At 44.7% G+C, this 15552-nt stretch overlaps 2 protein-coding genes across 3 annotated transcripts in view; one reads left to right on the top strand and one right to left on the bottom strand.

The window, feature by feature from the left end:
* Positions 1-1678: 1678 nt before the first annotated feature.
* On the top strand, positions 1679-6481 carry CCNB2 (cyclin B2). The gene is made up of 9 exons (XM_066196624.1): positions 1679-1802; positions 2663-2791; positions 2871-2996; positions 3406-3576; positions 3645-3803; positions 4077-4313; positions 5093-5233; positions 5785-5895; positions 6212-6481. The coding sequence occupies exons 1-9, from the start codon at positions 1773-1775 to the stop codon at positions 6311-6313; spliced, it is 1206 nt and encodes a 401-aa protein (XP_066052721.1). The 5' UTR covers positions 1679-1772; the 3' UTR covers positions 6314-6481.
* Positions 6482-7946: 1465 nt separating this feature from the next.
* MYO1E (myosin IE) overlaps positions 7947-15552 on the bottom strand; it is a 74378-nt gene continuing 66772 nt past the window's right edge. The window contains exons 24-28 of one of the 2 annotated variants that reach the window (XM_066196621.1): positions 15227-15384; positions 14700-14792; positions 12206-12413; positions 9497-9666; positions 7947-9027 (exon numbers count right to left, since the gene is read on the bottom strand). In XM_066196621.1, the coding sequence (XP_066052718.1) occupies positions 8951-9027; positions 9497-9666; positions 12206-12413; positions 14700-14792; positions 15227-15384 (706 nt within the window). In that variant the 3' untranslated portion in view covers positions 7947-8950. Of the gene's footprint in view, positions 9028-9496; positions 10272-12205; positions 12414-14699; positions 14793-15226; positions 15385-15552 lie in introns of those variants that run through there. The other variant, XM_066196623.1, reaches the window with a different exon arrangement.

Below are 15552 nucleotides of genomic sequence, written 5' to 3'. Positions count from 1 at the left end.
CATTGGACTGCTTCAAAACCTGACTTGGGTTTATGCTGAAGCTTCTTGAACACTTTGGCTGTAGGAAACTGAAAGTGACTGCGAAGTTGTAGCTGCATTAATTTATTCCTTGCTAAGAATAAAAAGTAACTGGAAGGACTGAACAGACACTTTGTGTTTTCCAGTGACTGTTGAAAAGAAGTTAATTGACCACTAATGCTTGAAGACTGATGATACTCATTTCTAAAAGTTTCCAAGAAGGTACCTGAGGGATACAGGACAAAAAAACCCAGGGCCTCCGAAGTAACTGAGACCCTGGCTATGTGTTAGATTCTATTTTGGCTTCCTTACAGGACAAAGAAGCACAGGTTTGGGGGATTTTTTTTTTTCTTTCTAAGGAAATATTTTATGGGTCTAATTTGAGTGCCTGGTACTTAGAGGTATTTTAGTGATCCTTGAATTGATTTGTTATATAATAGCTACTGATACTGTCTTGCTTTTAAATGTATGCATAACATTGTAATGTGATGCTGAACACTTAGGTATTTGTCAGGAATCACAGTGTTCTGATCTTCATGCTATTGCAGGGGCTAAAAAGTCGCAGCTTACTTCTGTTCCAGAAGGTTGTGACTTAACCATAGTTTAAGGAAGGAGAAGGAATAGGCTTGTCATTTTGAAAATTTCCACCACTTACTGTGCTTTATATGCTTAGATGCATTGCCTTAAGTTTTCTGCAGCATCTTTGAAGATAAGATTCTCAACAGTATGCATCAAATTACTTTTCATATAAAATTCCATTGTCAAAAGAAATCCTTTTGTATGCAATAAATAAAATGTTAGACTGGTATCATTCAAAATGTTTCTTTTGCATTTTTTTCCCTTTCCCTTGTTTTGCTCTTGAAATCTTGATCCCTAAACATTTTTGTTTGCACGTATTAATTACTGCAGTTAATGCCCAAGAAAAAACTCTCAACGAAGGGTCATCATTTAATTATTAATTGACGCTAATTATCCTGCCAAATGGAGTTATCTGGAACCTTCAGTGCTAATTCTAAGAGACTGGAGAAGAATTGTAAGTCAACTTTTCTGTCGGTTTAGGCAACTGCGGTAGCGTTGAAGTTCCCGAATCTCGGGATCGTTATTAAACCTCCTGCTGCCTGTTGGGCTTCGTTCCCGGTGCCGGTGCTCCGGTTAAACTCTCCCGGGCCCGCGGGCGGCGTTCGTTCCCGGTGCCGGTGCTCCGGTTAAACTCTCCCGGCCCCGTGGGCGGCGTTCGTTCCCGGTGCCGGTGCTCCGGTTAAACTCTCCCGGGCCCGCGGGCGGCGTTCGTTCCCGGTGCCGGTGCTCCGGTTAAACTCTCCCGGGCCCGCGGGCGGCGTTCGTTCCCGGTGCCGGTGCTCCGGTTAAACTCTCCCGGCCCCGTGGGCGGCGTTCGTTCCCGGTGCCGGTGCTCCGGTTAAACTCTCCCGGGCCCGTGGGCGGCGTTCGTTCCCGGTGCCGGTGCTCCGGTTAAACTCTCCCGGGCCCGGGCTCGGGCTCGGCCCCGCCCTGAGGGAGGTGCTGCCCCCCCACCCCGCGCCACCCGCCGGAAGCGGCTACAACCGTTTCCTGCTGGGGCGGGGCCTGTGCAGACGGACCAATCGGACGGGTGCATCGTACGAAGTTGTCCAATAGTAGAGCAGGACGGGGTTTAAAGGGAGCCGCGGCGGCGTGAGGGAGCGGCCGTCGGTTTGGCTGAGAGCGGGGCGGTTCTGTGCGAGGCGGCGGCAGCGGCCCCCGTTGTGTCCTTGCCCATGGCGCTGCCGGTGACGCGCCGTGCCCCTGTGAGTACCGCCGCGGGCCGGGGGGGCCGCAGAGGGGCAGCCCGGGGGGCGAGAGAGGGGCCGCCGGCGGCCGAGGGGCCTCGCCGCTCTTTGCCCTCGGGCGGCGCGGGGGCCGCGGGCCGGGCGGGCGGGCGGGCGGGGGGCCGCAGCTCTCGGCTCTCAGACTGGCCGGGCTCCCCCCGGTACCTGGGCGGGTGCGGCAGCGGCCGGGCCGAGCTGTGGCCCAGCGGTGGGAGGAGGCCCCGTTATGGGCAGCGTGGCCGCTGCTTCCCCCTCGGCCTGGCCTTGGCGGCTCCCCCGCGGAACGGGGGATGTGGGAATGGGAAAACTAAGGCTACTTTAGGGGGAGGTGTAGGAAGGGACTACAGGAGCTTCTCTTCTGTGGTGAATGTCTAACGGTAAAACTGAACTCAACGAAAAACCTGAAGCCTGGTGGTCTCATTGCTGCGCATAACAAAGAAAAATAATTTTTGCGGGTGTAGTATAGCTTTCTAATTTATATGGCATATATGTAACAAGGAACTTGCTTTACGCATCCCCTGGGGGGCGCTGCTAGAGTTACAAAGTGTAAGTATAATAGAATCAAATAGGCAGGTGAGCACTCTGGCCTTAAAAAGTTTCAAGGTATGAGATAGAGTGCATTGCTCAATTTTACAATACCGTTCACAAGTACAGTGCTCTGAACGTAGAGAGGAGGCTTCTTCCTCTGAACGTATGTGACGGGCTAGGAAGTAAAAGCTGGGTGAGTAATGCATCAGAGGTACACAGGTACGGTGGTGGTAAGACTCCATCTATAATGGAGTCAGGGATTGGAAAGTTGTTGGTCTGTGACTCAAACTTCTGCAATTTTCTCATTTTAGATCACTAGAGGGATGGAGAATGCTGTGTCTGACCTTAGAAGTAAAGCAAAAACTCACGTGACTGGCAAAAGGGCCGCTTTAGAAGAAATAGGAAATAAAGTTGCAACAAGAGGAACACACGTATCAAAGGTAAAAGAACGTTTGAAATCTCTATATAGGGAGAATCTGGATTGCTGCTCTCTACTAATAATAATTGTTTTCATGACAGAAAACAGAATGCCCCAAAGCATCCACAAAGCCTGTGAAAGGACCTAGCAAGTTGACAAATGGAATTGTACTCCCTAAAGCTCCAGCTGCTGTAAATCAATCAATCAAAGAAGCTGATGTTCCAAAGGTAGGAGGTGATGATACTGTTCCAGTTTTAAATTTGATTTGCAACTTTGAGCTCTACCTTCACAATATTTTATTTGTGGCTGTATCTCATTCGCCTGCTGAAAAAGCAAAGCCTCCTAACTGAGGTTTTGGTTTAATGCATGTTGTACTTAAAGGCTGACAGTTCAAGTGGCAGAATCACCTGCTGAAGTACTGGATAAAGTTTCTGCTTTAGCTAGCAGTTACTAGAAGATCTTGGGATTCTAGTTTTGTGGTAGGTCAGTGAAAACTTCTGCACTGGAGCCCAAGCTTGGTTTCAGCTCCTGTCTAAAGAAGTTGCATTAGTGACTGGTGAAACGTGAGGCAAAGGAATGTTGGAACTTAAACAGGAAATCCGTAAGATTTGTTAACAGATATGATCTGTTCATTAGGTTTTGTCTCCTGTCCCTATGGATGTATCAATGCAAGAGGAGGATTTGTGCCAAGCCTTCTCTGATGTGTTGCTCAACAACGTAGAAGACATCGATGCTGAGGACTGGGAGAACCCCCAGCTGTGCAGTGACTACGTAAAAGACATCTACCTGTACCTGAGGGAGCTCGAGGTAGGTCGCCCCAGGGCTGCCCTGGTGTCCCTGGGGCTGTGTGGCCGCTGACCCCGCTGTCCCCACAGCTGCAGCAGTCGGTGCGGCCGCACTACCTGGACGGGAGGGTGACCAACGGGCGCATGCGCGCCATCCTGGTGGACTGGCTGGTCCAGGTGCACTCGAGATTCCGCCTCCTGCAGGAGACGCTCTACATGTGTGTGGCCATCATGGATCGCTTCTTACAGGTGAGGTCTGTTTGTAAAGGGGTTCAGGAGTTTTAAACATCTAGCAACCTACAAAATCTGCTCTGTGTGTAAGAGCTGTTACAGTGCAGCATCTTAACTCCGAGGCTGCTGCCTTCTTTGAGCCTGTCATTATACAGACAACCTTGGAATAGAGTGAAAACCTCATTTATAGGAATAAACACTGTCATGCCGGTATTCTAAACTGATAAATATGAATCTAACTATCTAGAGTTTGACACTTCAGGGCCTGCATTTTAAATGTCTGTGTTGCAGAGTCATCCGGTACCTCGCAAGAAGCTTCAGCTGGTGGGCGTAACAGCGCTGCTTGTAGCTTCAAAATATGAAGAGATATTGTCTCCTGATATAGCAGACTTTGTTTACATTACTGACAATGCCTACACCAGTAATGAAATTAGAGAAATGGAGATGATTATTCTTAGAGAATTAAACTTTGACCTGGGGCGACCTCTTCCAATTCACTTCTTAAGAAGAGCATCAAAAGCTGGGGAGGTGGGTACTTGTCCTCATTGTCTAGCACTTTCCTGTGTTAGTAAAGCCTGTCAGGATGGCTTCTGGCATTTTAAGCATGTGATCTTACCTCCTCCAGCTTAAACGCTGGATGAAGAAATGCTTAGCTGTGAAACGCCACCGTGTGGAGTAACAGGACAATGTCACTGTGGCAGCCAGTGGTATTTCACATTTCTATTTACTGAGACCTGTGTTCAGCCTTAGTGGCAGGAATTTTACTGTTAAACTAAGAACCCTTGCTTTTAATCTTTTTAATCCTGATGATCAGGGTACTTATTAGTAAAACACTAACAGTGTTGCAATTCTTTGTAACTTCTGGTTGCAAATGTGCTATTTAAGAATCAAAAGATAAGCTTTCTGTGTGACCCAACCCTTTTTTTCTCTACCTCAGTAGTTCTGTTCAAATGGCTGTCCGCTCTTCAATTACTTCAGCAGACCACTCGGTAACTCAAATGAGGTTCTCCTTAAGTCATTTTACACCTTCTCTCCCCTAATTTGCATTACAGAGGGAGCATTACTGTCCCTAGCTGGGCACAGCAGTACCTGATACTGCAGTGTTCTGTTAAAATCCCCTCACTTGACTTTCTAAATTCCAAATGGCTGCTGGTCTTGATTTTGAGAGGAATGTCTGTTAGAAAGGATGGTCCCTAAAAACTGTAGTATCTGCTATTTTTGTTTTGTTCTTGAACACAGTAAGCAATGCTGAGTGATTATGCTGAAGTGAAGTGAAACTGTGGATTAACAAGCTTTCAACCTTGTAGGCTGATGCTAAGCAGCACACTCTAGCAAAATACCTGATGGAGCTGACCCTGATAGACTATGACATGGTTCACCACCGGCCTTCAGAGATCGCAGCTGCTGCACTGTGCCTGTCTCAGAAGATTCTGGGACAGAACAAATGGGTGAGAATTTTAATCAAACTTGTTGTTCTTCACTCAGTGGAACTGAAGCAGTAAAAAAGTACTTTAAAAATTGTGTTTACGTTGGTAACAATGCTGGTGCTGGAATGATGGTTGGACAGCCTGATGCATACTGCAGGTGGAAAAAGGAATGTACCAGTAAAAACTCACAATCCTTTCCTGTGTGAATATTGGGGTACAAAAGGATTTTTCTCGTGAAAGCACTGAGTTACTGCAAGTAAAGGTAGAGTTTCATGATTCTTACAGTATATTTAGGATATTGAAGGTGTGGACCATGAGTAGGGAGTTGTAATTCAGCTGGTAGTTGCTTTTTTATCCTCTGTTCAGTCTAGAAGCATGGTCCTTGAAATTGATGTGTTCACACTTCTGCACATCACATTACTCTGGATCTGCCACTTAAACTGACAGCTGCAGTTTCCAGCACTTGAGGCTTAGCCATGAATCAGCTCAGGGTGTTTGCTGCCTCAAGTGACTGTGCCTCGAGCAGCAATTCCCCCTTCACAAATCTCAAGTTTGTTCCTGTTCTGCTGCAGGGTACAAAGCAGCACTACTACACTGGCTATGCAGAAGACAGTCTTGTGATGACCATGAAACATATGGCCAAGAATGTAGTCAAAGTAAATGAGAAGTTAACAAAATACACTGTAAGTATAACTACTTAAATCTTTTCTCTAATGTTTTAAAAATAGATTTGCTGCACATTGTGGCTCCTTAGGTAAATAGTGTGTATGTTACCGTAAAGCATACACTGTTCTGACAAGCCTGTGAGAGGCTCTTGCATTAATGTTAACAGCAAAACTTTTTAGACAAATTATGCTTTTGTTACTTTGCAAACTGGATCAGTGCCAGCCTTGTTGGTTTGCTTGCTTTCCAAGCAGGCAGTGTAACTGACCCAAAATGATCTGCCTAAGCATAAACAGCGTGTGTGAAACTTCTGTATCTCTGTTCTCTACTCTGCAGGCTATCAAGAACAAGTATGCAAGCAGCAAACTACTGACCATCAGCACCATCCCTCAGCTGAACAGTGAGATCATCAAGGACCTGGCTGCATCGCTCTTGTGAAGCCCTGGGCAGCCAGGGCCTGATGGGGTGTGCACTTTGTCTGTCTCCTGCTTTTGTACATAACATTCCAGCCTCCCTCAGACACTTCTGACTGATGCAGAAGGTGACATTTTAGACTTGCTTTGTAATACAGCTTTCTATCTAAAAATAAAACTCCTTTCTTTTAAATAGCGAGAGTGTGACTCTTTAAGGTACAACCTCCATGTTTGCAATCTAATGTCCAGGTGGAACATTTGACTTGAGTAGGTGATTGTTACAACTTGTAGTTAAATGGGCTTGATTATTCTCTGTGGCTGTTTCCAGAGAGAATCTCCAAGCTTTATATATTGCATTATATTTATTAACTTATTTTCACTCATAAAGAGGAGGCAGACAGTGCATAGTTTTTGTTGTACCTTAAAGAACACTAAATATGTACTTTATTTCAGTGCCTTGTTCCAAGGAAGTATACTGGAATTTATTTCTTTTTTTGTAGTTAGCCACCTTCAATTTTGGGGAAAGATGCAGGCTATCTTTAACAGGTGTTAACCTTGTAAATCTTAGTGTTTCTCTGTGTGTTAAAAAAAAGGGAGCTAAGGTAGAAAAACTGGACATCTCTAATCTGTAATGCTAATAGCTATGCAGGGTGTGGAACTGTGAGCCACGAGACCTTTTGAAAGCAGCTCAGCTCTTGAAGCCTTCTCCGCTCCCTGAAAAGCAGCACCTTAAATTTTTCATTACCTGTTTGCTTGCCCACATCTGCCTTCCTCCCCCTGCTTCTCCAATAAACCTCCGTACCTGGGATTACAGAGTCAAACCCAGCATAAGGCAGTTCTCGTCACTTCCTTGACTCTTGGCTTGCTTTTGTCTTTGTTTCCAATCTAAGTGTCAGGATCTGTATGCTCAGGGAATACAAGCATGTAAGTAATGCAACTTTTCTGCCTAAATACCTCATGGATGTCTATTTGTTAAATTAATCTTGTAGAAGTAATGTTAAATTTGACCTTTTTATAGTCTCCAGGTTATACTGAACTCTGTACCTCCCTTCCACACTTAGCTATTCTGTGATTGTTCAGCATCTCTTGATGAGTGTGCTGGCTCTGATGTCGAAGGCAAGAAGCTGATGCTACAGAACTGACCTAGCCCTCAGTGCTCCCCTGTGGGAAGGATGGTGAAGTTACTGGGTTTTATCTCCTCAAGCAGATTTCTCTCTCCCCTGGGATAAGTAAGCCTAGCACTTGCTGCAAATAGTGAGTATTCTGAAAAATGTGCTTCATTCCTTGTTGTGGATATTATTCTTCCCTTGGAGAGAGGTCCTCATTTCTGGCTCCTAGAAACAGCGTCTATAGAAGATGGAGTTTGTGTACCTAAGACAGACTTGGGCAGTGGTTTAGGAGGGAGGGATTCGAGATTTTTAGCTGTATCTTCAAGCTTCTGCAACTTTTTAATACCAACATATGCAAGGCTTTTTAACTGCTCTTAACATGAGAGAATGAAAGGCACAGCACTTCAGCTGGACAGAGGGAAAACAATTCATCTTGGAGTGAAGAAAGGGGTTTTTTCTTCAGAAGTCAGTGGAGTAAAATCCTGAAGCCAGTGTTGTGAAGGGATCTGTTTCTATATGTGAGAACAAACTGCACAGAGAACAAACCTGTTGATCTTCCTGTGTTTTATTTTATGGAGGTTCAAAAGGCAAAGCGGGAATTCTCAGAACTGCAGGGCAAGCAACAGCCACTCTGCTGGGGGAGGCAATCAGACTTGGGCAGTAACACCTGTGCTTTTGCTATTTAAAAGGGGGAGTAGTGCATATCTGTAAGTACCTGGCATAAAAATTCTAGCAGTACTACCTCATAAGAACAGTGAACTACTGCATCATACATTTATACATGTTTCTATCATGACCAGTTTTTATATACAGTATATAACTATTTCTATAAATGTACAGCTCTGCATAAAGACACTTCTATAACAGGTAGAGTATTAAACATAAATCCAACATGGGCCAGCCATATTATAATATAAATCTTGAAGAAGGCAACATTGTTTAGCATACAGTACTATGTAATTTTCTGTTTAAATTCTTACAGTGCCTGTTGGAGTCCCTAAACACACCTGCAAACACAAACCAGTTCCATTACATCTCTGTACAGAATTACTTAAATAGACCATCACAGTAGTTTTTTAGATGGTAATATCCCAAATGAGCCTAAATCTTTTTGACATGTAGCAGCATACTTATTAACATGTTCCCCAGAATGATCTGCATTAGAGGAAATGTGCATTTAACATTATCTTCAGTAGATAATTAAAAAGGTTATGATATTCAGCTGAAGGCACTTATTAAATACACCCCTTCCAAAGTCCCTGGTTCCAGACTGTAAATCACCTTTCAGGAAGATGGCAGGTTTGAGCATTCTTCACTTACCAGGTGTTTAAACCAGGTTTTAAATATAATAAATAATTGGTCAGTTCATTGCTGTATGGTGCTGAGACAAAGGTCAAAGTCTGTACTGTGGGTAACTCTTCCTGCTCATACACAATTTACTGGTGAAAATACTGCTGAGAGAATGGCAGACCTTGGAAGAACAATGTCCGGAAGGCAAGGGAAAACATCTTCAACCACTGGTACCTTTCCACCGTGTTTTCTCTGACAGTCTTTTAAATCTTGGTGACGTAATTGTTGGGAAACAGACCTTGCTTCCCTCGTAGTCTTCCCGTCCACCAGCCAGAAGGATCTGTAACAAGGACAGCAGGGTAAGGAGCGAGGCTCTGGAAGCCTTTCTGTGTACTTGGTGGAACCTTGCAAAGCTGTGCCACTCAGTGAGGGCCTTCTTGGGAAGAAATGAGGGGACAGGATTTTTGGAGTGCATTCATCTTTTGGCCACATCATTTCACCTTGAGGAGGGTGCTTTGGAGACCCACAGTTGGAACCGGTTAATTACATTTTGCGTCTTGTGCTACAGCTTTGGTTTGGGCTAATTTTCCTCTAGAGCCAGTGACAGAATTACTGTGTCACAGCTCTGCAGTACCGGTGACAGCTCTCTGACACGCTCTTGAGTGAAGAGGTTGGACTGTGGTGGAGGCTTCTCTGCCCCCTGAGCCATGATGGAAATCTGCACCCCCAGCAAGAGCAGATGCAGTGGGGCGGCTCAGAGAGTCCTGTCCTACCCCAGAGCCCAAAGCCCCAGCCCGGCGTGTCCGTACCTTCCTTGATGATGTCGATGACGTCGTTGGCGTTGAAGCTGAGCTCGTCTGTGTCCTGCGCGTCGTAGGCGTAGAGCGCGCGGCACTGCGGCACCTGCGGCTTGGGCTTGGGCTGCGGCTTGGGCCTCCCTCCGGCCGGGGGCGGGCGGCTCGACGTCTGCCTGCGGACACTGCACACCACGGCCGGGCTGGTGGGCTTGGGGCTGGCCACTCAAACCCCAGCTTCACCACAGCCCTCTTAAGGAGCTCATTTTAAACACCAGCACAGAACAAGGGAAAAGAGATTTTCCTGAATGTCACAACCGTTAAAAGTGGCAGTGTGGGATTTCCCTGTGAAAGGGACAGAGCTGCCATTTCTTTCCTGTGGAAATGGAGGAGTAGGTACTTTCCAACAGCAGTTCAACTGCTTAGAAGACATTTAGTGTCCAAGCAGAAATGGAAGCAAATGTGCACCTGCGGTTCATGCATATCTCTGTATCTGCACAGCTTAGGCTGTGTCTCCCCTTGCCCCAATGTCACCAGTGCTTTAGTTTTCAGTATCAAAAACAAAGTTCTTAGCTCACAGGCTTGCTACTTTACCATTCTTGTGACTAAGCTGTAACAGAGACTCGCATGTCTTTTAAGTTGCCTCAGATTCCAGGGCCATCTATGGACATCTATGGGCTGAAGCAGCAGGGGAGATGCTGCACAAACTGTCACAGCTGTGACCACTCCAGAGATTAGGAAGGGGAAAGAGGTAAGAAATGCATTCTGCCAGCTCATCAGCTAATAAAGGCTGGAAGAGAGAACAGGTATTAGACTCAGTATGTCAGATTACAATTAATAATATACGTGCTGAATGACTAAAAATGTAATGATGGGAAGGAGAATGAACTGTGATCATGTCATGTAATGCCTTGATAACATAACACAGCTTTTTCAGAACAGGGTTACAGTTACATGAAGTCCTAGGCTAAATTTTGTCAATAAACCTCTAATTCTAACTTTGTAGTGAAGTGCACCAGAAGATAAGATTTGAAGTATGGATTATAACAGCACTTCAGTTCTCAATGTATCTATGAGGGGAGAGATTTTTCTCCTGTTCTTCAGCATCTCGGGATAGGAGACGTTGTGAAACCTAGACCTGTGTGTGGAAATGAAGGGATTCAGCACAAGTCGTGGAAAAATAGCTTTTGTGCAGCTATGGTACAACTACAGCATCTTAAATGAGATGTTTTGCTGCTGGGGGGGAGCCTGCTGATTTTAATCTTGGTCTTGCACTGGATTGTTAGTACCACTGCCTCCTTCTTGGCAGCTTTGCTAAAAATAAACCTAATTCTACTCCTTAAAAATTATATCATCTTCTCTATGGCTATGGTTTTGAGATACTAAATTCAGATCTCTTCCAGCTTGCAGCTTCCTTTTGAAAAGGAACAGGTACAGAAATGTGTCTGAAATCCACTGGTTAATGCAGTTTTGTTGTTTCTTTTTAGTGTATTAATAAAGGAGCTCATAATGCCCAGGAAGACAGCCTTGGAAATGTCACTTTTCCTAAGAGTACTTCCTCAAGTTTGTTACTGCTGCAGAACACCTGGCATGTTTGGTTTTGGTTTTATCCTATGGCTTATGTGTTTCTGTTGTTACATGAACTGTAGTCTCAAGACAAAGCAAAGTCTAATGTTAGTAAAAGAGTTTAGGGAGAAGCTAGCATTGACAAGAACACTTCACCACCAAAATCCATGGAAGTTACTACGAGATGGAAATGTGCCTGTTAACATGTGCTGATGGGTTTGAAAGTGGCCACTTCTTCCCGATTTCTTTCTTATTTGGAGCTTAATCTTAAACAAAAGCTCTAAATGTGCCTGAAATCTCTCATGGCTGACAGTTGGCAGAGGGGGGTAAAATGACTGCCATTAGCACAGTGCGAAGACCTTTGTACATGCCTAACCCTGCTTGAGGGCTCCATGTTAGGAACCAGCAAGCTCCTCCTAAGGAACCCTGTGTATTTTCAATTCTCAACAAGTAGCAACTGTGAACATTTATGTTACTGTTTGATAACTGAGGTGCCTAATGCTCACTAACATTGTAACTAACCTACTTCATAACCAGCCTGTTGGATCACACAGCGAGAGAATGCTCAGGCCAACCGGGTAATTTAGTGCCCAACACCCGCTAAGGAGCTTGTCTGCTGACTGACACCTGAGACAGGGCTACTTGCACAAAATGTTGCTCTCGGTGTGGTTAAAAATAAATATCCTTTTGCTGGCTCCAGGACCCCCATTCATGCAGATCATGGAGTCATCAGCAAACTGCTTCTGCTAAATTAAATTTTCTTTTTTTTTCCTACAACTGCTGCATAGGCAGCAGTCTTTGACAATTAAGTGACACTCAAGACTCCCACTACAGTAAAGCTCCACTAATGTTCTACAAAGAGAGTGGAGTGAGGGCTGAATTGAAATAGAAACTGTTGAGTCACTGAAAACCCTTAACATTTTTTAAGGCCTTCAACATTCAAATTTAAGGGATTAAGCTAGAACTGCTTCACCTTTATTCCTATGGACCTAGGATGGAGTATATTTTGGAATTTCATGTGGATGATACCTTTGAGTACAGCTCAATAGTACAACCTGGTGATTGATGCACAGAGTAGAGCAGTCATGAACAGTCTTGAGTGTGTAAAACTATTTGCAAAAATGGACACCTTTTCACCAGAGTTATGTAAAATCTTACCCAGCTGCTCCTTGGTCAGGTACTTTCAAGAAATCCAGGCTTTGAGGTTGCTGTGAAATCTTGCCTGATCCTCCTGACATTTGCCGTGGTAAAACTGGTCGCGTCATACTCGTGTACAACAGGTTCTTCTGATTGGCCCATTGATTTCCTGGGATCTGGGGATGGGCTGCAGACTGGGGGGGATTTATTAATCCATTTTGGTGCTGACCTAGAAGGAGATAAAGTGTGAGTGCATGCAGTCCAAGCTCCAGCTCAGTAAAGGTAACCTCTGATGGCTCAGCTGTCAGACTCAGCTGTCAGAGGTGCACCTATCAAGGAACCCAAACACAGAATCATATTGAAATGTTGATTTAAAGCTAGTTTCTGGGCTGCTGACAATCTGGTTTGGGTTTCCAACCTCATGGACACGTGCTCAGATTTAAGATGTGTGCCCTGGGTGTTCCAAGCAAGCACAAGGATGAGCTCTCAGCTGAGTTCCAGTTTAGCTAACATGGTACCAACCAACTCCTCTCTAAAACAGTGCACAACGTTTTATCCAGATAAGGGTTAATCCAAAGCTAGCCAGAATTTCTTCCTTTTCTTTGAAGTTCAGACTCAGTCTACCACATACTCAAGGAATTTGACTGTTTTTATTAGGTTGCTATAAATACTTGTCTATTTTTTAGCAAGCATGGGGGGAGGGGCGTGTTTGGGCTCTTTTCTTGTTTTGTTTAAAAATAATGCCTTGATGCTATTTTGATGGTTGAAAAGGAGTTTGAATTTTCTAGGACTGACATGGGTATATGCCTTTAAATAAATAATTATTCCTCTAACTTGAATTTAAAGCAAACCCACTCAGGTCTGAGCTACCTGCAGTAGCCTAAAGAGCTATCAGGGCCTAAAGAACACAAGCCTGCATGCTTTACATTCCTAAAACCCCTGTGGAACAAAAGAAGAGTTATGCTTCCATTAAAAATCAGTTTCCTCAGTTATATGGGTGACCCTCTCCTCTGCCATGGTGATTATGCCTGCTAAACATTAGCAGAAAGAGCAGCTGTGCAGAGAGAATTCCTAATCAGAGCACCTGGGAAAACCCTACTGCCTGTAACAGCTGGTCTTGGCTTCTGATGGTCTCTGGGTACTGAGGCAGAACTTAGAAGTCATAAACTCCTGTGAAAACCCCACTCCGCAATCCAAGCCAGCATGGCACATACGTTGTGGTGATAGAAACAAAAGTTTGGGTTATTCTGAACCTGTACAGAACACTCTGTTCAGCTACAAAACAAGATGTGAAAATAGCAGAACCCAGATAATTGTTTGGGACTTTCAAAGAGAAATTTGCCCAAATCATGACGTGGCTTCAAATTTGAAAATTTGGACATTTTAACTGGAATTCTTTTGTCACACCTGTCTGCAATTTTGATTTTCCAGCTATGTGTTGCTACTTTCCAAGAGAGTTTAACATTCAAAAAACAACCAAATAAACAAAAAGCCATGTTACTGTAAGCTACAGAGAGGTTTGCAGAAAAGCCTTCTACTCAACTTTTGAATGTGATAGCCCCGTGCCTGAGGGTCAACACAGCACTTACCTTCAGCAGTAAGACTTCTCCTAGCTAGAAAACTGCTCAAAGAGTTCTTGAAAGTACAAACCACTGTCCTTGCTTTAACTGATGCTGTACAAATATTCACTATCTCTGTTTGCTGACGGGTCAGCTCTTACAGTAATTTCCCACTTCACCACCAGTTCTGGCAGATTACACAGTCCCTAGTTTGACTCATACAGCTGTGAGGATTTGGAATTGTCTGTTTAATTTGGTGACCGAGACTGGTCACACCCCTAACTTCCACCTTAGCATTGTGCTTCTCAAGAAAGAGCAGCTGACTGAAAGAGGACTCTTTGTTAAAAGAAAGTACTCCGGCAGTGTAAGTGGAAAAAAAAACCTCCTGGGAAAACTTGGGTCAATGGAATATTGTTCTCCCCTGTGAGTTCACAAGCAAAATTAATCATATCTGCCCGGGGCAGAAGTGGAACACCCTGATGACATCAGTCTTCTGCAGAAAGAGCCGTGCTGTTCACTGGCACGGCTGCTGTGTCCCAGCACTGGGGCACACAGGAGTTGTAACATGTCTCACAGGGCAGGACAATGAGACACAAATTGCATGCTGTGCTGTGCTGGCCCTAAAGCAGTTTCACTGCTAAGCATCGTCTGTGGCTTGATAAGCACAGAGCTGGACCCTTCACAGAGGAGAAGGCTACAGGGTCAGGTTTACGTCCAGTGGCTTATACCAAGTGTCTGAACAAGTCACAGTCCACGTCAAGCAGGACAGCTCCGGGGCAATATCCAGCAAGACACTTCCTAAAATGCCTACAAACAGATGCTTTCCAGGCAGGAGCTTTTAAAGAGAAATTTAAACTGTTACCATATTTTTTTAATGAGTAAAAATTGCCAGATGACAGGAGAAAACCAAAAGCCTTCTTTTGGAATTCTGTTTTGCCCAAGCTAACAGCACTTACCTGGAGGAGGTGGTGCAGCTCTCATAGGATAAGTCTGATTTTGAGACCTACTGGAATATCCTCGGCCTTGGGTAAGGTTCCGTCTAGTAGGACCTAGAAGAAACCAGCAACATTCATTGTCACCCCTTCACATTTACATTAATTGGGTAAGTCCTGCTGGCTGCCAGACCCCCCTGTTCTGTGATCAGAAAGATCTGAATAAGGAATAAGGAATCTGGCTCCTGCAGGGTTGGCCAGGCTGTTACAAAGCATTAGGTGCAAAAAGGATGACTTTGGGATATTCTCCCTTTTGTGATCCAGTTCAGCCTCAGGATATAAAGCAAAGCCTTCTTGCAACTACAGTAAGCAAGACCCAGAACACCGACAGCTGTAGAGCAGCAAGGAACTCTGCTGTATCCTTAGGATCTTTGTGTGTTACAGAGAAATTAATAAAGGGGATGGTGAAGCTTCAGCCAAGCATGGATAGAAAAAGTCAACGATTCTCTGATTTTATAAACCCCTGATTTCTAGAGGAAACTCATACTTACGGGAATTCTTTGGTAGCCCTGGTCCAATGCTGATCTGCAGCACTTTATTACTTGGTTTGAGAATAGCTACATCTCCTTGGCCTTGCATAAACTGCACTTGTCGAGAACCAGCGCTGCTCCAGGGCCCCCAGCTCTCCTTCTTCAGCTTCACTTCAAGTCTGACGGAAGCGTGTGAACACACGAATCAAAGAAACCCAGAATTGCTACATCAAATCAAGGCAGCATTGCTTGGCAGCAGACAACTTAGAAATATCAAATTAAAAGCTTAGACTGAGAATCTGCATTCCATGAGTGACTCAGCTGACATAATCACCTAATTAAATATT

Source organism: Chamaea fasciata, unplaced genomic scaffold, assembly GCF_029207755.1.
Source record: "Chamaea fasciata isolate MVZ Bird 193981 ecotype frontalis unplaced genomic scaffold, bChaFas1.0.hap1 SCAF_14, whole genome shotgun sequence".
Lineage (NCBI taxonomy): Eukaryota > Metazoa > Chordata > Aves > Passeriformes > Sylviidae > Chamaea > Chamaea fasciata.
The sequence above is the reverse complement of the archived record's forward strand: the minus strand, read 5'-3'. Positions and strand labels throughout refer to the sequence as shown.